Source organism: Galleria mellonella, unplaced genomic scaffold (genome assembly GCF_026898425.1).
Source record: "Galleria mellonella isolate WM207_F2 unplaced genomic scaffold, CSIRO_AGI_GalMel_v1 utg643, whole genome shotgun sequence".
In the NCBI taxonomy this organism is placed as follows: domain Eukaryota; kingdom Metazoa; phylum Arthropoda; class Insecta; order Lepidoptera; family Pyralidae; genus Galleria; species Galleria mellonella.
In genome coordinates, this window is record NW_026442135.1 from 1,407,977 (window position 1) to 1,430,822 (window position 22,846).

At 34.8% G+C, this 22,846-nt stretch overlaps 1 protein-coding gene across 3 annotated transcripts; it reads left to right on the plus strand.

Moving 5' to 3' along the window:
* The first annotated feature begins 7 nt into the window (after positions 1-7).
* LOC113511163 (mediator of RNA polymerase II transcription subunit 25-like) lies at positions 8-22,377 on the plus strand. Of its 3 annotated transcripts, XM_052900341.1 has the most exons (15): positions 8-254; positions 744-902; positions 2,196-2,359; positions 3,064-3,218; positions 3,476-3,576; positions 5,057-5,300; positions 5,877-6,053; positions 6,622-6,819; positions 7,497-7,640; positions 7,905-7,995; positions 8,872-9,092; positions 9,677-9,928; positions 11,918-12,046; positions 18,908-18,979; positions 20,472-22,377. In XM_052900341.1, exons 1-14 carry the CDS (start codon positions 133-135, stop codon positions 18,944-18,946), a joined length of 2,196 nt encoding a protein of 731 aa, XP_052756301.1. In that variant the 5' UTR covers positions 8-132; the 3' UTR covers positions 18,947-18,979; positions 20,472-22,377. The 3 variants fall into 3 exon arrangements, with proteins under 3 accessions (XP_052756301.1, XP_026750573.2, XP_052756300.1); XM_026894772.3 differs by lacking the exon at positions 18,908-18,979; XM_052900340.1 differs by lacking the exon at positions 18,908-18,979 and having other exon boundaries at positions 5,892-6,053.
* Positions 22,378-22,846: the final 469 nt, after the last annotated feature.

A 22,846-nucleotide genomic window follows, 5' to 3' on the forward strand; every position in this document is an offset into this window, starting at 1 on the left:
GAACTAATGTCAAATTAGTCAAATTTTGACAGTCAGTTTTGAAGAACATACCTATGTGTTTCATACTTATCAACTAAATACAAATAATTGTTTATACATTTTAAAACATGGAAATTTGAATGAAAATAAATCATGGTGGTAAATGCACCAGATTCGCCTATACAGGCGGAAGTAATTTTTGTTATTGAAGCCACATCTACGAATGGAGCATACATTAGTGAACTGAAAACGAATTATTTAATTCCTACACTTGAGTGAGTAATTCTATTTATGATATAATAAACAACATAGTACACTTTTTACATTAAAAATATTTTTCTTTCCAACAATACTGTTATTATGAGAGTATAGCTTTTGTTATTCATGTTATGTTATCTACCCCCTGTAGTTATGGCGGGAGTAAAGATAATCTGAATTGTTGTTATTATTATGAGTAATTATGTATATTTTGTAAAAATATAAAACGAACAAAAATTTTCCTAAGGTACTAATCTGTAATTTCAATCTACTAACATAAAAGTGAAAGTTTGTAAAGATGTTAGGATATTTGTATGTTTCTTATTTAATAATGCTTAAATTGTTTAATGAATTTGAATGAAATTTTGTACACAGGTAGATTATATTCTAACTTATGATACTTAATACACTAATTCATGTGGGCAGTTTCTGCAAATGGTTATATTGAAATAAATGCTGTTTGTTGGTTATGGAAGCTTTTATATATACCATGTGCTTTTATCCAGATATTTCCATGGAGGTGCATTAGAGGAAGGTGGTGGTAATGGTTCAGTGTACTGCATAGTTACATACCGGGCAGCTGACTGCCACCCTGGGCTGCCTGTTTCTGTATATGGACCATTCACAACACCACAGAATGTTATTGAGACAGTTGACAAACTTCAGTGAGTAATTTAATTATTTTTACGAACAAATTCTTTATTAGCATCTTCTACCGAATTTATCATGGGGAGTGGAATTATTTGGATTGATACCTGCTGTTGATTTTCACCATTGTACAACCCGCCATAAACTAAAATTTCATCACAACCACTGGACGAGTGGCGGTCCTCCACCATGCGTTTTTCAAGGCACATTCTTCCATGCACAACCACACTTTGGAATCAACTTCCAGCAGCCATATTTCTGAACCAATATGACAACATAACCTTCAAGAAATGAGCATATTCCCTTTTAAAAGGCACATTTGCAATGCTGTTGGTGTTGTAAGTGATCATGGGTGGCGGTAGTCACTTACTATCAGGTGCAGTTCACCTGCTGGTTTGCCCCCTGTGTTGTAAAAAAAATACCTACAACTGCATCTTCATAAACACAGATGGAGATAATTTTTTTTATAGATAAATTGATCACTCCATCTTTGCTAATGGTTTATGCTAATGGATGGAAAAAAGCTTATCATCCTTCACTAGTACTCACTGTACTAATGTAATATATATAGGATAATAGGTTTTTTAATGGATGAAAATGAAATGGTAGCACTGCCTGTTTTATTGGTACACATTGGCAGGGCAGCAGTGAGAGATGATAGGTGAGGATGAAAACAGGTCAGTTAGCCCATCATGATAAACTCAAAAATTAATCACTATGGTTTCGAGAGGAACCATACTTTCCCCCCAGGGATGATAGATCTCTACCATGAATTAACTAGAATGGTTTTCAAAGGAGACTATGTTGAATTTGACCTCACAGGTTTTATTGCAAGGAAGGGGACAAGAATTATGCTTGGATTTAAAGTAATGTCTTTGACTGACATGACTTTATGTCTTATTCATACTCATCAATATAAATCAATAGTGCAGGAGATTATTGTTCTATTTATTCTTTGATATATCTCATATTATCTGTTTCTGTCTATACAGCGCTAGATTTACCATTAGGCCGTTTAGGTTGTGACCTATTAAGGAGTAGCATATTTTGTAAACAAAATCCTATAAAATATTGTAATTTATACTTGAATTTACTTTTATCATTTAATAATTAATTTGTTGAATAGCTTTGCAATACCTACTTTACCTACCTGCACCCAAATAAATGCCTAGATAATAAAATACAAGTACATACTTCACTCCTTCTTAGAGTGATGGTAGAACGTGAAATAACCTATACTTTAGAAAAATATAAATCTGCTACTGCGTCTATGCCATATGTTTTTGAGACCGATCATTATTATTTATCAGATATGTAGGTGGACACGCAGAGAGTCGAGCATGTGTCACAGAAGCACTAACAACAGCACTGGCTTGTTTCGAGGAGCTCGGCAGAACCGACTTACCAATGCACATTCTATTGATGTGTACTTCTCCACCATATTCTGCATATGCTGGGGGACTGCCACCGCCAGGTAAAGCCAGAGAAATCTTAATTAAAATTACAAAAAAGAAATATTTGATTTATTGTTTGTAATAAACTCAAAAATACATAACATTTAAAAAATATTTGATTTATAGTAAAGTACATTATGAACTAGTATCATGGTTTCTATTTCATTAAAAAAAAACATGTATAACTGGGATAGGTTTTTATTATTTTGTACAAAAAAAATGTATAATTACATAGGTCTCATCACTATATAGAATAATGGTTTCTTTTTTTTTTTAATTTTTTTTAAATTTAGATAATGAAAGATTATGTCCCATAAAAAAAACTAACTTCAATGATGACAAAACCAGTTATTTCAATTAAAAAACTAAACTACTGTACCGATTTTGATAAAATGGGATCAATCTATAAGTATATCCTAGGAGTTATGAGGTAATAAAAATAAAAACAATTACAATCGAATTGAAAATCACGAGATTTTCTTTTTGATCACGAGATTTGAAATCGGTTGAAAATGGAATGGTAACCTCGCCTGTACTACCCATATATAGCGTTACCATTCATTGATAATAGACAATGAAATTAGGTCAGTTGACCCATTGTGGTAAATTTACTACAAATTTACCACATTCTAGGGACGACTGCATGGAGGTAAACCTATTAGGGTATTTGACCCCATTACTAGAAATCCCTTTCCTCTCTAAATGGAGATTTATATCTGTATAGGTGCCCCAGCAACTGTGGATCAAGCTGCTCGGCTGGTAAACGAGCGTGGCGTCCAGCTGTCCATAGTGGCAGCTCGGAGGATGCCCACTTTAAACTCCCTCTATGAACATGCGGGGGGTGAGCTACACCAGGCACAGCAAAGGAACTACGCTAAGGTATGGGTTTTCTAAATGATGCAGGACAATATTGGTAGAATCCTTCAGTCATTATGTGGTATATTTTAGCATAGTACAAGTTTCTTCAGTTTGTTTAAATAGACAATGATAAATACCCCATCTGGACTATTAGTATATGATGGCAGGGCATCAGTGAGAGATGATAAGTGAGAGTAAAGTGAGGTCATTGGCCTCATACTGACTAACTGTACTTGTGGTAATAGTATATGTGAAGGTTGTTATTGTTTATTCCCCAGGATCCAAGGCACTTGGTACTACTCCGTGGTTACAGTTTGAAGGAGCGACCGCCTAGTCCAGCCCCACCGCCAGTGCCTGACATACAGACGGATATGTATGGGTGAGTGTTATGTACATGTACATGTTGGAGTATGCTTTAACAGAAGTTGTCTATAGGCGATGGTTGCCACTTTCCATCATGTGCGCCGTCAGCTTGTTTGCCATTCTAAGTTGCATAAAAAAATTTATGCAATATATTTGTCACTTATAGATAGGGACAGCATAATGGATATCACGGAATATTACTGTTTCTGTGCACTAAGATTTTCTAATTAGGGTCCCCTTAATGTGTGCTGGTCATAATGTGTGGTAGTAGAAGTTCAGAATAACATGAATGTTTACAATTTTTTTTTTCTTTTTTATATCTAAATAACAACCAAAATTTATGAAACTTTTGAAGGACTTTTAAATTACTATTTAAGTATACAAAAATCATTATTACAAAGAAAAAAAAATTAACTATTTTAAAGATGGCGTTGAAGTCAGTCTCCTTAAAAAAAGAACCTGGGCGATGCACGATAATTTAGATCTTTTATGGGTCTGAAATAAAAATAAAAAAAAAAAACAAACAATAACGTAACAATAATACTAACTTATGTAGCTGTTGAAACTAAAATATTTCCCTTTACTACAACTCAGGTATAGAAACCAAAGCAGATGCATTTCGCCGAACAAAAGAATTACTCACTGGGCCGACCGGCTAGACTACCTACTTTGGCCCGGATCTTTTAAATGGGTTTTACAACAATAAAATACTGAGAATATTGTCACCAAATTTTAATATTATCGAAATACTATACTTTCGAAATGTAAAAAATATATCAATTTTTCGAAATTTCTAGATCACCTTAAGACAAATTTTTTTCTTTTTTTTGTGTCAACTATGTAGATCTATATATAGTTCTAAATAGACAGGTCTATATCTATCCATATATCTAAGTCGGCATCAAAATTCTATTATATTATATATAATATTTACTGCTATTTTAGGTTTTTTTGGTTATAACGTTTTATGGAATTAATACGTCACTTATAGCGTAGTTTTAAAATGCGATACCCCATAATTTGAATATCGAACGGATTTGATTTCAGAGAGTTTATAATCTTTTTAAAGTAATAAATAAAGAGTTTTTTCAATTAATTAAAATTAAGGATCTAAGATGAGGAAGGGGTGAGGTCAGTCGACGGTTCGTGAGGAATTTACTGGTATGGATGTCGACCTGATATCCTATCAGCTTCTCATTGATAGTAGAAGTATAATCTAGTAGAAGGGTAGGTCACAAGATTCCATTAATAACGATTTCACTGGGCAAACCAGGTAGTGGGATAAATCCCAGCTCCATCATTTCCAAGAATCGTTGTTAATTCCTGGTGAATTTCTCACGGTGGACCAACTGCCCTGATTTTATTCTCATCTTTCTTTTCCTGATACTCCACCGGCGTATACCGATAGCGCAGGCGGAGCTACTATTCAAATTTTAATCCATTAAAAATCAAATTCTCCTATTGAAAACGTATGTGTGTGTATGTGTGTGCATCAGACAAGGACGTGGCGCGGGCGTGGGCGTGGGCGTGGGCGTGGGCGTGGGCGTGGGCGTGGGCGTGGGTGGCGGAGTGGGTGTGAACACGGCGAACCCGCCGCGGGCCGCGGGCCCGCTGTTCCCGCGCGCGGCCGTGGGCGGGCGCGGCGGCTGGCCGGTGCCGCGGCAGCCGCTCACGTATGCCAACTCCGCGCTGCTCACGCAACTCGCACAGCCCTCCTTTCCGCCGCCGCCACCGCAGCAGGTTCGTACTTGCCGTTTTTGCAAGTTCTTTTCGCCTAGATGTAGCCTAGGCCCTAGCTTGAGGACTGACGATTGTATAATTCTGTGTTACTTATGTATTTTAACTCGTGTTACTTTGTTTAGGTCCAATCCTGTAAGCAGAATTAGAACCTATTTCGTTTAACGAGTTTTACTGTAATTTTGTACGTTTGTAATTTTTGACAAACTAGAACCAGAACTAGAGATCCCTCTAGTTCTGGTGACAATACAATATGTAATACTTCATATTGTAATAGTTACAAAATGGATAGTGAAAAAAAAGCTAAGGTAATCTATATTAATTTCGATCAGGTTCTTCATTTCGATATTACCAATTAGTAATATATATAAGCGGTTAAGCATCTGGCAACCATCGTGGTCGATTCGTGAAGAATTTGAAACGATAGGCCAATTGACCTAACTTATTCCTAATTTGTCATCATTCACTGATATCTCATTAGCGCAGGCGGGGTTACTATTACCCCTTCACCCATTAAAAAAAATATGTATATCTCCCGCCAGTTTAATAGTAAAAAAAAAAAAACATTTTAAATTATAGACTATTTCTAATCAGCGAATGCCGAATATGCTCACTCCGGGACCATCGACGTCCCCGGCTACCGGTCCTCCTCCGCCGCCCCAACGTTCCATCGTGTGGAATGGCGTGATCGAGTGGATGGAGAAGGGGAAGGCGCCTGGTGATCAGACGAAGACCACCAGGCATCTGCCTTGCCAAGTGAGTTGCAAGTTCACCAGCTATCCAAGGGAATTAAATACCTTATTGTGCACTAATCACAGTAGAATTTGCTTTGTATAATCTAATTCAGGTGTCGGCAACCTACGGCTCTTTGTACGCATAGCTGCAGCTCTTTAGTAAATATTATCTATTAAAAAAATAAAAATCGTTCTGAATCGGTTAATGAAGATTAGGCACCAAACTTTATTTACGCAAGTACTATTTATTGTTGGCAAGAAAAATTTTTGTTGTTCTTTAATAACTTTGAAATTTTGTAAATTGTAATTTTTGACTCTTTCGACTCAAAAGGTTGCCGACCTGTACTCTAGTATGTTAACTACATTCATACTTTAGTTTACCGAAATGTGACAACGTTGATTTTCTATCAACTATAAAAAAACAATTGAATTTTTATCAATATTTTTGATTGATTATTTAAAAAGTGTTTCGCTAGTGTTGGCAGTCGTACGCATACTAAAGGTAGCGGAATTGAACAAAATAATTTTAATCAATTCTACAATGTGTTTAAATAGTTGGGTTTTTCTGAAACTTTATTACGTTATGCCAGGTGTCGGCTAGTTCCAAGGATGTAGAGCCCGACCTGAAGGTGGATACGTGGCCGAGCAAGCTCCTCATGCAGTTGATGCCCAAGCAGCTGATCAGCAACATAGGCGGGGCGTACCTCAAAGAAAGCAAATCTGTTTTGTTTCACCTCCAGCCAAGTGAAGCGTTGGATGCACTTACTAAAGTCATGGTTAACGGGTTTGTAAGTATGTTTGTAAATATGGTTTTTTATTAAAACAATGCCACTGGTAAAGCATATGTGTGTGTGTGTGTGTGTGTGTGTGTGTGTGTTGACAATGACTCTGTATGGGAAAACACACTGTAGGACGACCCTCCCAATATATGGAGTTACAACCTCAAATGCATTGCACGGAGTAAAAGGATACAGGTAGCTCAGGACCATTCCTTATGGCAGTTTATGGGGGACGCCTATGTTCAGTAGTGGACGGATAACGGCTGATATGATGGTATCTATTATAACGTTAAATGTGCTACGAAGACGGCCCAATGGCCTGACTTAAAAGTCCCAAGAAAATGTAACAGATTCCCTTTTTCTAAGTCACTTAATTATTGCTTCTGCCCTACTAAAAAGTTCTTTTGCTCTAATTTAAACTTGGGTCTAGCTATGGCCTTGGGGGAGGCAGTTGGAGGAAGCCTTTGCTAACAAAAAACAGACGATAGTATTTAAATAAATAATAAATTGTAAAAAAATTGTTATGTCTGAAAAAAGGCTTATATTATTGTTGTTATATCTATCAATTGTGTAGTACCCATAATACAATTTCTGCTAAGTCCAGAACTAGATGGCGCTGAATAATATTGGACATCCAACGCCATCTAGTGGTATTTATTTATTGATCACCGCGTGTTTACTTTCAGGCGGGTTGTGTACACTTTTCACCGATGCCGACACCACCGCAGTGCGATATCAAAGTGTTGATATTACTATACACGCCCGATAAGAAGGCATACCTCGGGTTTATACCCAACAATCAGGCCGCATTCGTCGACAGACTTAGGAAGGTTAGTAACAATGAAATTTTATTGTTAAAAATTCATAAGTACACGTATTTTAATGGAATAACTACCGGTTTCACTCACATGTACTTTGGTTGAGAAAGCACAATTAGTTTTAAGACCATACGGGATCCTTAATCTTGAGCGGCTGAACCTATAGAATTTTCATCATATTCCTTTCTGTAATATGTATGTGTATAATTTTGTAAACATATGTTTACATCATATGAATAGAATAGAATTTATTGTAATTTTAAAATTGTTTTACAGGTGATACAACAGCAGAAAATCACTCAAATTATAAATAAACAACAAATGCCGACGGGCGCGGGCGGTTCTATGCCCACTTCCACTATGGCAGGTTAGTTTATTATACTATTTACATGAAAAGTTATAACACAGCCTGAGCGTTCGCGGAAGAAAATTCCTTTGAAACCGTACTGTACGTCACTATTTACGTTCGAGCGTGTGAAGATGAATTCCCTGTCGATTGCAAGCAGTGTGATAAAAAGTGGCTGTGGGTATCATTTCAAATAATTCATAAGAATTATACAATTATACAAGCGATAGAACACATAAAGGAATAACACCTGAGTCCTCAGGAATGGCAACGCATGGGGAGTATCATGGGCGAAACAGTATACTTTGTTATGTCCGTGGTACTGCTCATGTCTATAGGCGACGGTTACCACTTTCCATCAGGTGGACCGTTAGCTTGTTTGTCATTCTAAGTAGTATAAAAACAAAATCGTTTAGTGTGTAATAGGTTTTGTTTAATAAGTGTTTTTTTTATAACAGTTTGAAATTTATTAAAAGGCATATCCAAAATATCCTTCGGTATCGCATTATAACATTTAATGTCCATTTCCATAAAAAACCTGTTAACTTTTTTGGTCAGATCGATTATTGGTTTGTATATATTTTCATCATGTTCTATTGAAAGAAACTATATGTAATAGGCAATTAGTATATATTTTTTAATAGATAATGAAATGGTAACCCCGCCTGCGCTAACGGTATACGTTGGCGGAGCACCAGTGAGGGATGATAGGTGAGGATGAAGCAGGTCAGTTAGCTCTTCATGACGAATTTAATGAGAATTGTTCACGATGGCTTCCACGTAGAGGTCGAGGTCTGATAACGTGGTATATTGCTAGAAATGGGGCTGTCAAAGTCTGCATTACTAACAATCCTTTTCCCTGCCTATTAATATTTATAGATTTCATTACTACTGCAGGTGCCATGCCGACGCCTGGAATGTCCAGCGCCGGTATGGGCAGTGGGGCCACCATGGGGCCAGGCCCGAGCATGGGTCCGGGCGGCACTATGGGCCCGGGCTCAAGCATGGGCCCTGGCACTAGCATGGCCGGTGGAATGCCCGTGGGCAACGTTGGGCAAATGACCGGGGTGCCGACCAGTCAAAGTATGGTGCAGACTCAGATGCAGCAGCATCCACAGGTAAGTGTTCATCAAATTCTCTTTGTACAAAAGTGGATTGCTTGGGTACCTCTGTCCCATTCCAATAATATAATTAATATTCAATATAACCTTGAAGCAGTTGTGTTTGCATGGCTGTGTTTCGGTTTGAAGGGTGGGATATGGCGTGAATTTACTGGGTACAGAGGAATAACACCTGAGTCCTCAGGAATGGCAACGCATGGGGTATATATATGGGGCGAAACAGTATACTCTGTTATGTCCATGGTACTGCTCATGTCTATAGGCGACGGTTACCACTTTTTATCAGGTGGGTCGTCAGCTTGTTTACCATTCTAAGTTGTATAAAAAAAAATATATATAATGAATATAAACAAATTAATATTCAAATAGTATAATATAATACCATAAATTATTTAAGAACGTTTAGAGTTTGATAAGTAATCAGAAGAGACAATTAATATGGTTGTTCTTTTCGTTGATATGCGTCTATCATTCTGTCTCGCTTTCATGCATTATGGTTACAATAAACTCTCTCACTCATATAATAACGAATACGTTAACGAACTTTAGAAACAGTCTAGATCTAGAGCCACGATTTTCAGGGTATGATGATAGGCGGAATGGGCGGGCAAGTTCAGCAAGTGGGCGGCAAGGGTCCTCGGCCGGTGACCCAGCTGGACGGACTGGAGGCCGCCCGCCAGCAGAACCTGGAGAAGATACAACACTTGCAGCAGACGATGGATGCTGCCCATCAGCAGGCCGCTCACCAGCAAGCCGCCCAGCAGCAGTACAAGTCACAGATGGACTTGATGTCGCATTTCCACGCTCAGTCGGAGCATTACAAACAAATGGAGGTAATTATTATTATATTTACTTTATTGTATAAAAAAATTGTAACCGGCGAGCGTGTGTGAAAAGATTGATGAATGTGGAGGAAGCGAAAGAGGTTTGTTTGAATCGAAGCATTTGGCGTTCCATTGTTTCTGCCTATCCTAATGGGAGACAGGCGAGACAGATATGTATGTATGTATGTATGTATGTATGTATGTATAAAAAAATTACATTGTTATAATTTATATTAAATGAAAATGTATAATAGGTGAACTTAACTCTCTTCCAGCAAAAGTTGAATGGAAAGAGCATTAATTACTAGCGAATAGTGTGTGTACAATAAGAAGTGGAAACAGTATAGTACTAGTACTTACTATTATATATATATATATATATATATATATATATATATATATATATATATATATATATATATATATATATATATATATATATATATATATATATATATATATATATATATATATATATATATATATATATATATATATATATATATATATGATTATTACAAAAATTGTATGACAATAAAAAATAACAATAAATAAATAATGAGTAATAACAAATATATTTAGTTATCCATAAATTTTAGTTTATTTAGTTCTTCTCTTTTGAAAATTGTTACAATATTCTACCCGCTGACATCGATGTTCCTTTCTACTTTGGGTGTTGCTGGAAGAGAACTCTTTCAGAATTAACCTCGCCCTTGTACATTTGCTTCGTCATCATTATCTTTTAACTGTTCACTGCGGAATATAAGCCTAATCCTTGGTGGGTTTTGCCAGTAGTTGCCACGACTGGCAGGCGGTTTGGCAACTTCAGTTAGATATTGGAGGTATTTTAAGAGGGGCGCTCCTGCCCACACCTCGCTCTCCCTTAGTCGTCTCTTACGACATCCACGAAAAAGGGTGACCTATTCTATGTCGAAACCACACGGGGAATAAAGTTAGTAATAATAATAAATTGAATTAGTTACATATATATCTTTAAAATTAAACTCAAAGCCTGACTTTTTGATAATGTTTTTTATAATTTAAATGAATACTTTAATCTTAAAACTCATTAAATTAATAATTAATAATAATTGACATGTAAGCGAAATTATGTTTATTTTATTTTAATTTGGTTATGATTATTCTTTGTCCTGTTAATTGTATTGTCAAATATTTCATATTTATTTGTAATCAAGTAATGGTAATAGTATTTGAATGTCGAAACATTTAATGTTAATTGTTAATATAATTGCTGTTCTTAAATTGTTGCACGCCCGATAGGGTATAACTGTTGATACTGATGTCAAATCCAAAGCAATGGTTACTGCTATATGTATGTACACAGTTAGCAATAACATTCTATTCTATTCTATAAATTCAAGTTCTCGTTAGAAAATTGACACAATATTGCACACCGCTCTACCCGCTGACATTGATGCTTCTTTCCACTTTAGGTTTTTTTTTTTAATGGATGATAATGGAATGGTAACCCCACCCGCGCCATCGGTATACACCGGCGGGGCACCAGTGAAGGATGATAAGTGAGGATGAAGTAGGTCAGTTGGCCAATCGTGACGAATTCAACAAGAATTGTTCACGATGGTTTCCAGGGGAAACCACGTGGAGGTCGACCTAATAAGGCATATTGCTAGCAATGGGGCTGTCAAACTCCATTACTAACAATCCCTTTCCTCCCTTCTACTTTAGGTTTGCTGGAAGAGAACTGTTTTAGAGTTAAGCTCGCCTTTGTACATATGCTTACCTCTGTCATTTTTTTTTTATTCCGTTCGGTGGCGATATAGAATGGGCCCCATTCCTTTTCCGTAGGTGTCGTAAGAGGCGACTAAGAGAACTTTACGGTCGAGATAGGCAGCAACGTCCTTCTTAAAACATCGCCAAAAGCAAACTGCGTGGCAATTACTGGCAAAATCCCCCGATGGTGCCTTTAACCCCCCCCCCCCCTACCCTCCCCCAACTAATTCCTATGCCATTTTACAGTTACAACAGCAACTACAACAACAGTTGAGAAACGCCGGGGCGGGCCCCTCAGTGGCGGGGGGACACCCTTCCCGGATAATGAGGCCCCTGCTACCGTCCAACCCTGGACTCAGACACCTGCTACAGCAGGTAAGATAGCTCACCCACATTCTAAACAACTCACTACCAGTATGCCAACAGACATAGAAATGCAGGTAACGCGTAATTGATACCACGGGCGTCACTGTATACTCTGTGGAGCCCACGATGCTATTTTATATCAGGTGGGCCGTTGTTTTGGCATTATAGGTTGCATAAAAAGTGCATCTCGAATTGTCACGTAGTTCGGGACACGTAAAGGTTTTAGGTCTATTTTTTTTTAATCTGTAGATTGTGGGACTAACTAATTGTGTGCTAATCTATGGTATGTTATATTTAACTTTTTCAGTTCTAGTAATAAACAACTGATTTTTTTTTCTTTGAATGCTACATTACTTATTTCCATAGGAGACATTTCTATATTTAACCTTTAGTATAGTTCACTATCTTTTATATAACCCAATTTAGTCAATTACAAATCTTTACAGTGTAATCTCTAAGCCTCTGTTTTTTTTTTCACTGCTATGTTTCCTATCAGGCTGGCCTTAGACAGACAATGTCAATGTGAATTAAGGAATTGAATTTATGTTGATCTTAAACTTTCATATTATTTGCACGTGTTTATATATGATTCATCACCATCATGTCAGCCGTTCACTGTCTTTTGCTGAACATAGGTCTCCCCCATAAGGGAGAGACCTATGACCTATGTGGTGGGGGGGGGGGGGGCTCTGCCAGTAGTTGCCAAGCTTCCATATAATTGCGTCGCATTGTATCCCAAACATGAATTTAAAGCCGAACGATTGATACTATCATCCGAGCAGCGATTTTCGCGAACAAAATGGCGGTCATCAGATTGTTGGCTTGTGGAACTTCTGGTAGTAATAGTGCTGGTCAATATTCGAATGTTGGCAGTCACACACATACTAATGGATAGCGGAAATAAACAAAATATTTCAAATCAAGCTGGTGTTATGGACATCCATAAGATAACACCTAGTTCAGTTAAATAAACATTAACTTATTTAAACACTAGCTTATAAAAAGTAGCCTATGTTCTCCTCCATTTCATATAGTTCGTGAATATCAAATTGGTATTCGTGATTTGTTAGTGATTTAGTATCCATGGTACTGCTCATGTATATAGGCGACGGTTACCACTTACCATCAGGTGGGCCGTCAGCTTGTTTGCTATTTTTTCATGCATAAAAAAAAAAAAAAACAATATATAGATATCAGAGCGATATCAATATTACCCACGTCTAGTCTTTTAGCAGAATTTACTTCAGGCGCTTCTAAATATTTCAAATTTGTTACAATATGACAGAACTAATAGGTAACTATAAATTGTATTAATTAATTTAATAATATTGTTTTTTAATTCACAAAGATGTAGACTGTCCAAGGCATGCCCTGTACATCTCATAACTTTTCATTCTATTTTTCAAAGATCTATATAACTATAATAATTTTTTCGCACGATTTGTCTATACTTTTTCAATCATTGAAACTGCATTTAAACCGTCTTATTCATAAAAACATTACCTTTCTAATCTAATAATAATATAAGGCAACTGCCAACGCCTGACTGTTGACGCACAATAATGGTAGCGGAATTAAACAAAATAATCAAAAGAATATTTCCTTTTGTACAAATAAAAATATGTTCTTGCTAGAACCTGACTATTAATTCCAAACAAAAAGAGTTGAATCACAATATTAACTTGACAGTTGAATATGTCGTGGTCGTTCCAAAAATAGTCACTCTAAGGATGCTAACGTTTGTTATTTTATTTATCTAAATATAATGAAGGGGAAAGAAAGATTTTATTTTATTGTATATTTATTTGAAATGGATAAACTCAAAATATAGCGATTTTAAAAATTCTTTCACTCGTAGAAACATAGAAAGAACATTATCATCGAGTAATATAAAATATATTCGACTTTAGAAAATAGTATGTGAAGAATTAATGATTATATATATATATATATATATATATATATATATATATATATATATATATATATATATATAACTCTACGTCTCTATTAATAAAACTAAAATGTCCTATGAACCTATTGACAGAATGAGCGATAGTTAACTATTAGAGGGTTACTAAAATATTGCTAATAACAGCCATGTTATATTTTATTATAGTATTTCTTTGCTAGTGTCTTTTAAATAAGTAATTTAACGTAAGAGAAAACGCGTCAATAGTTAAAATAGGCTTTTGAGACATTTGCGATTTTAAATATAAATTAAAATGCTGCCTACCTAAACGGAGTTCAATAAAACACTATCTAAGTAATCAAATATTGTTGCTATTGTATCATTTATTTGTAATTTTTTATGTCTAAATCTATAGATATTATAACAAAATGTCAATTACTTTTATTTTAAATATTAAACGCTACAGAAAATGGTTTGAATATTTTGTGGGTTACTTTTAAATTAAATTGCAATAAGTCGATACTGAAACTAAAACCTTTTGCATTCTCAAAATGCAATACCAGCGTCAATATGTCTCCACCTGGCTCCGTATTGTTCTGATAGATGCATATTAGTATAATTTTTCAATATAGTCTATTGTAAACCGATCCCAATTATAACTTAAACACTACCTGTTATTTAATGAGTGCATTGTAAAATTGTCATTGGTAATATATTGAATTAATATTGATGTAGGATTGATAGTAGGGTTCATCTTTTAAATAAATTTAATCAATAATTAAAAAAAAAACAATAATTATTTTACTACAAAACAAATAAATTTTTAAATTGTCCTTGTTAACAAACACTCTCTCGTCGCTGTCCCGTGCGCGGTATGCGCGCGCAGCCAACAATCACAAAGCGTCTGCGCGACCTGCGTGCGCATCTTGCGTGTGAGTCCCGTGACCAAGCGTCATGTTATCTAATATATAAAATTCTCGTGTCACGGTGTTTGTTACCAAACTCCTCCGAAACGGCTTCACCGATTTTCATGAAATTTTGTGTGCATATTCGATAGGTCTGAGAATCGGCCAACATCTATTTTTTATACCCCTCAATGATAAAGGTGACCCACCCCTAAAAAATTTTTTTTTATGTTTTTGACAATTTTTTTTTATTTTAATTTTAATATGAATTAGCATTGAAAAATACATACGACTTTAAATTTTCATCGTTTTACGATCAACCCCTGTATTTTAATCGTGATTTTTATATTTCGCAATAAGTGGTAAAACAACGTTTACGGGGTCAGCTAGTAAATATATATATACCAAAATGTTAGTTTGTCTGCTTGTTTTTAACTAATAAAAAATTCAATTAAATCATAAAAGTTGATATACATATATATAACAAACATTGGTGAGTATTATCTCACCACATCATGGTGCCGAAACCCGGGATATTAGATTGATATTAGATTCAAGAGTAGACTCGCTGTTTATCGCAAGTTTAACCTTTTTTTTTATGGTAAGACAGTTGATGTTTTTATGAATAAGGCTGTAATCTGTTTTAATTATTAAAGTGTTTATAATTTTCTTACTAATAGAGAGTTTAACATAAAAGAAAGAGATAAAACACGTTAATAGATAAAATAGGTTTATCAGACGTTTTTTTTCTGATTAAGGGGGAATAAATCTTTTTTTTTTTTCATCTCTTCCATTCATCTCGCAACGCTCTGTATCCAAACATTAGTAAATAATTAGTGTAATGGTGTATATAACAACGGATTAATAATATAATTGGAGTTAGTTATGCAAAAACACAGCCAAATATCATTTTGAACGGTTGATAATGGAATGGTAACCTCGCCTGCGCTGGTTTACACTGACGGGGCACCAGTTAGGGGTGATAGGTGAGGATGAAAGCAGATCAGTTAGTCTATCGTGATGAATTTTACCTGAATTAATTAAGATGGTTTCTAAGGGGAACCGCGTGGAGATCGATAGAGAGTCCATAAGCTACAGTGACCGTTTACCTTTAGAAGGGTTTTATGCTTATTTTCCACTTTTGTGGTATAAAAAATATGTTAAAAATGGAGCTGTCATATCTTCAGTGCTAACAATTCCTTTCCTCTAACTACATGGTCATATTAAAAAAAAAGTTCATAAATAATGGCTTGTTTTTGTATAACTAGCTACAGTTTCTATTTTATAGTGTAGTAATAACTTATAATTAATCTGTTCCTCTATACTCTACATCAGGGGTCTTTAAACTACGACCCGCGGGCCAAATTACCAGTGCCATCATTCCGACCCGCGACAGTTTAAGACTAGTGTCATCGATTCGTCCCCAGTCTCTAGCAATATAGTTAAGAGCAGACTTTTTTGCCATTAAAGCTGTTTTGACCTTTGGAATATAGTGGAAAAATCATGGCCCTAAGGCTTCAAAGTTTGGAGACCCCTGGTTTACTTAGTTAATTAGTAAAGTCTTACTGCCGCACTCAGAGTGATTTGATGATCACTTAAGTAACTCCTTTGTGTAAATTTAAAAAAAGCCCCTCTCAGACCGGTTAACCACTTAAGCATCTCGAACGAGATCCACTCGCGCATCAGATGTGTTCCGATTTGCGCTATGCCGAGAACCAGAGGGAGACTTTGTACAAAAGTCGATTGCTTGGGTACCTCTGTCCCATTCGTGTTTCAACCGTGGAGCAGTTGTGTTTACATGGCTGTGTTTCGGTTTGAAGGGTGGGATATGGCGTAAATTTACTGGGTACAGAGGAATAACACCTGAGTCCTCAGGAATGGCAACGCATGGGGTGTATCATGGGCGAAACACTATACTCTGTTATGTCCATAGCACTGCTCATGTCTATAGGCGACGGTTACCACTTTCCATCAGGTGGGCCGTCAGCTTGTTTGCCATTCTAAGTTGTATAAAAAAAAAAAAAAACCTCTCGCCACTTATAAATATTATGTTTATATTATTATCTGGAACGATACCTTCTTGCCCGTTTGTATTTTATACAGCTTAGTGTATATTTATTGTATGCTCGTTCGAATTTAGTGCGTGCGCCAGTGCGCCAGTTGACCTCGTTTCACAGAAAACCCTCGCATTAAGTGGTTAATAATCCATCGTTAATACGTCAATTAACAATTGTAATTATTATTAACTACTATCTGATTAATATTAATTTAATGAACATCTCTGAGTGCGGCAGTAAATGTATACTTTTATAGAATAAAAAATTAATCAACAATATACAGGGTGATGTCGAAATCGTTAACGGTGCATAAACATTGATAAAATTCTTATTTTTATGTTCTATATTCGATGGGTAGATATCCATGCTATATAGAATGTATTAGGACAGAAATTACGCAATTCAAAAATAAAATAATGTCAAATTATTTTGAGTTTCTCAGTTCTCACACTTATGGACTTAAATTTTGTTTGACGTTTTATTTTGACCATTGCTTCTTTAGTGGTGATAGTAATTCACAAAAAAACCGACTTCCAGTTCCACATAACCAGTTATTTTAATTAAAAAATTAAACTAGTGAACCGATTTTGATAAAATGTGCTTGGGACCAGTCTCTTAGTATGTACATTCTTACAGATAAAAAAGGAATTATCCAAATCGGTTTACTATAAGGTGACGAATATAAAAAAAAAAATGTAACCGAATTGGGAACCTTCTTTTCTTGAAGTCGGTTGAAAGTTGTCCAGTTTCGCAGGTAGAGCGCTCCCTTCAAACGACGCACACGATTTCGGTTTCATTCCGGTATATATAATATACTTACTTATATACTAAAAATTTCTTTCAGCCCATGCTTCACTAGCCACGCTTATTAAACATATTTCAACATAATCATTTGAGTATGCTCAATTTGGATCAGATCATATTTCATATAAATAAATAAATAAATACAAATACAAATGACTTTATTGTGGATCATAGGTTAAATTAAGGTATTACATGAGTTAAATAGTATCTCCATGCCCTGCTATATAAGCGTACAATATATGGAACAGTTAACGATATATAAAACATAACATTTAAAATTATACAGTGAAACAAAATATATTTATATGAGACATTATTTTTTACAAATGATGACTATTTATCTTTATCATTGATATATTCGTTTAGGCTATAATAACATTTATTTATTAACGTATCATGAAAGGTTCTTTTTAAAAACATTTACCTCAGTCAATCCTCGTATATGTTTTGGTAATTTATTATAAATTATTACAGCTTTACAAAATATATATTCATATTAAAGAAGCATCCTATTGATAATTCAAATATCTACTATTCCAACATGAGACACCATTTTTTAATTAATAAAAGAAAACTCTGTATTGTTCACTTCAAAGAATGATATAGGTTAAAAAGCCTGCAATAACAGTATACGCTGGGGGAAAAGGGATTGTTAGTAATGGAGACTAAGAATCCTATTGCTAGCAATATACCCAACCAGGTCGACCTCCTCGCGGTTCTCCTTAAAAACTATCATGGTTAATTCCTGATAAATTCATAATGATGGGCTAACTGGCCTGTTTTCATTCTCATCTATCACCCTTCACTGGTGCTCCGCCAGCGTATCCCGTTAGCGCAGGCGGGGTTACCATTTTCACCCAACAAAAAGAAAAACAGTTTGTGATATAAAAAAATGAACTGAAATCCTCTCCTTTCATGTTATTATTTATTTATTTATTACATAGTTATAACGTGCTTAATACATATTTTAGATACAAAATAGACTATAATTGCTTAATTTTATATAAATACTAAATTTAGTGTGTATTTAAATCCATATCTGCAGACCAACTTGAGCATACTCAGTTTACTAAATTGTACTGTGTATAGTGCAATTTTAGTAACCACTATTGTATTTAACGATCATTCCACGGAGTCGGCTTGAGCACGCTCAGAATTGTCCAGTAGTGTTGAGCGCAAGGTGTGTTTCTAGCAACAGCAGGTCCCGCGCGGCGGTCGACCGCACATGTGAGCCGCCCACCGTACACCGCACTCACACGCACAAGTAATGCTTACCACCACTCACTACTAACTGGCTGTTGGCATATTGATTTAGTAAAGGCAAAGGAATTATCTTATGCAGTTTTTTTATATCTAAAGCTATATTTTATATCAAATATCTAAAGCTACAAAAAATTATTAATAAATAAATAAATATCGAGCCTTCTATATATGAAAAAAGATAAAAAAAAATCAAGAAGAAAGGTGTTCATTTAAGTATATTATTAAATTAATTGGAATTGTGTATCTCATATGAAGAAATCTCATATCTTTGACGATTATTTAGCAGCTTCTTATGTCATTTCTCCAATCATTGTCAATCAAACTGACATTGCTTTCCCGCCATAATTTACTTTGTGTGACAAATGTTGTATTTGAAATTGACAGCGTCTATATCTGTTGCTTTCCGGAGCGTGGCAACGTCGCAAATATCTGTAAATTTTCTAAAACAACTGAATATTATTCAATGTTTCGAATCGAACTAAGACGTTAATCGTAGAACACGTTGTATATAAATGTAACATTAAATTTTTTGCATTTACTTCATATTTTGCTTTGGAGTTTTTCAAATATAGTTTTGCTAGTAAAATACAAATTTTCAGTGTCAACCTTATAAGAATATTATTGCATTATTGATGTTTTAATTCGCTAGAAGAGAACTTTTTAAGCAATCAGAAATATTGATAAAAGTTCAATTATTTTTGAAAATTGACAAATAAAGGCGATGTTGCCACACTTGGATAAACTAAAATTACAAGCGCTCTTAAGTTAGTACGGGCCTCATATCGTTCTAGTATAGGAAGGCTCGATATTTTTGTTGTTTTTCAACCGACGTTTCTTGGGTGGGCTTGTGGCGGTTATTTCGTTTTGATAGACCATTATGAGTGTTTTTACGAAAATATTAAACGTGTGAATTACCTGTAATTTTTCAAAAACACTATTTTCTCTTTGTTACTCGAATATCTTTATGCCAATAGTCAAGTTTCGCATGTTATCATACATTTCTATCATACTATTTTTTTTTCTTTTCTGCTATTAATATTGCATGACTTTTGGTGACTTCTGAATAATAGTAATATGTGGAGGTACTGCAGATTAAATAAATATTTAATTTTGAAATAAAAACAATTTGTTTACTATTTATTAAAAATATATTCGCACCCTTAGTGAAATATTGTCCTAACTCAAAATTTTCTTAAATACCCATCTAAATGTAATTGGTCAAACGTGATTTGAACTCAGCGGCTGAGTTACATAAATAATCTTTTTTGTGTGTGTGTGTTTTTTTTAGTTTAATTTGTAAAATTATATACGAGTTAAATGACTTTGTATGTTTATCGTGTTTCTTATATGAAATATACACAACAGTATGTTTTCTTGCGAGATTGTCATACTTTTTAATAAGGACAATATTTTACCCAGGGTTTGATTTATCAATGTTTGTCTTTATGTAAGCCTATGTATTTATTTACACCCATTTTGTTTAATTTTCATAGCAACCGCAGTACAGGCCGGGTGGTGGCGCGGCTCGGCCATCTGCGCAGTCGCAACAGTTTGACGACGTTTCAAATTATGACTTCCTCTAGATAAGTATTTAGTTTTAAGTATGTTATAGGTATAATTTACATTTGTATTTTAGTCACTGCCCTTACATGAACTTTGTATTGGCACAAGAATTATTATTATATTATATTGATCACATACCTAAATTGTTTAGTGTTTATATGTGACAGTTATCTCACTTTACCTTTTTTTTATATGTATGTTTTACGGCTCTGGAAACAGGTATTTTTGAGCCTCTTCTTTAAAGTTCGAAATGTCGAATCTTAGCTCTTATATATTGACAGGTATACGGACAGCGTTGCCAGAATCGAATTTAAAATATTTTTTTCCTTTAAAAGTTGTCACTATTTTCATTACTGTTAACGAGTCATAAATCTTTGTCGGATATTAGTACTTTTTTTTAACGAACGACAAAACAAGGGCGCCGTCCGCTGTTTTTTTTTTCTTTTATTACTATTTTCATTGGTATATTCTATGGATACACTGCTATACAGTTATTTCTCCGAAAATTTCTTTCCAACAATTTTCTTTCTCTAAAATTTTACTTTTGAGAATCGACGAAATGAAATATTTTTTTCCCAAAATTGAATAAAAAATTTCCAATCTGGTAACACTGTTCATATAGCTTGCTTGTCATTTCAAGTTTATTTGAAATATTTTATACAAAGTCGTGTATATGGTTAGTTCTGTCCTACTCGGATTTCTACCGCTAAGCAGCTGTGCTGGCATAGTTATGTTTCAGTTTGTAGGACGAGATCCGGCAGTGAAATAATTGATAATGGAAAAAAACCTAATCTTTATGATTAGTAATACACGAGATGTATTAGATACCAATGGTATTCTGTTATGTCTATGGTACTTTACATATCTATGGCAACAATCAGTACGTTTGCCATTCCTATTCGTGCAAAAGCAACAAAAATATTTAACTACAAATAGGCAACGTTTATTTAATGTACTATTTGTTTAGTAAATATTTAAAAACTGTGAAAGGAATGGCGAAAAGTTGAAAATAATTAGACAAATATATGGGCTGCATCGAGCCCCAGATTCTTCCCAATGGAAGACTTTTGATAAGTCTATTAGCAAGACAATAATAATAATTTTGTAATATTTTATTTTTTTTATCATATCATTATAATTTATGTTTTATTCAGTTTTAAATTATTATCAAAATTTTATAATATACTATAATATGTGATGTATAAATATAACATTTGAAATTCAGTGATAGTATTGTTGAAATCGAACAACTCATCTACAAGGAATAGCTTCTAATAATAAAATAATGTTTGAACTTTTCATAGTAAGCTGATCACGTATCTCATTGAACAACTTTTCAAGCATACATTGTGATACAATTTGATATTTTTCATAATCCGGTACGAAGGATCAAATTTTGTTAGCAATATCTAGTCCGGCTATATCTACAATTGTGGTTAATTCCAAGTGAATTCCATCACCGTGGTCCAACTGATCATCATCATCATTATTTTCATCTATTAACTCTTTGGTGCCCTGCATTGCCCTTATTGTAACAATAGCGCAAGCAGGGTTACCATTCTATTTTCATCTCACTAAAAAGACTTTTCATTTTTATCACAGATCTTTTTCCACATTTTTGTAGAAAGTTGTTCAGTTTTATAAATACTACCTCTGTATGTAACGACATTATCTTACTAGCCCATTTTGTACTGTATAAATTGATATTATGTAAATAGGCACTGTACCTATACTATATTGTGAGATGTGAAATGAAATGAGACTATGTGAATAATAGTGTTGTTATATTTTGTACAAATTATAATAAAGTCTGAATTTTACTATAAGAAAACCGATTTTTTAATTATATCTATTTCTACACCAGATTAGTTACAGATAATGAACTGTTTAGGGACATCGTGTAGTCCCGGTATACAATAGATCACTCCTTCCTTTCCTGCAGATGTCGTCAGAGTCGAATAAGTTCCCTTATTAATCCCTTAATGGTAGAGGGACGAGCAGCAGCCTCTTAAAACATAACTACGGTTACCAACCTGCCTGCCAAGCTTGGCAACTACTAGTTAAACTCCCTTCATAGAAAGGCTTATGTTCAGCAGTGGACAGTTAACGGCTGAAATGACTACACAGTGGACTGCGCAAAAGACAATACTTAGCGTAGAATTATTAGACAACTAGCTTTTACTCATGACTTCGCCCGCATGATAATATGTTTACTGATCGGGAGAAAAAGTAGCCTCTCCCCCATTATTGTACATACATATATATCAAATTTCATAGTGGTTTAGGCGCTAAGAGATAATAAAGA

What these genes read in the sequence shown, in the direction of transcription:
- LOC113511163 (XM_026894772.3), top strand. Translation starts at nt 133, where the DNA reads ATGGTGGTAAATGCACCAGATTCGCCTATACAGGCGGAAGTAATTTTT. An exon ending in AGCAAAGGAACTACGCTAAG is followed by an intron (nt 3,219 to 3,475) that starts GTATGGGTTTTC and finishes TTTATTCCCCAG; the next exon opens with GATCCAAGGCACTTGGTACT. An exon ending in ATACAGACGGATATGTATGG is followed by an intron (nt 3,577 to 5,056) that starts GTGAGTGTTATG and finishes TGTGTGCATCAG; the next exon opens with ACAAGGACGTGGCGCGGGCG.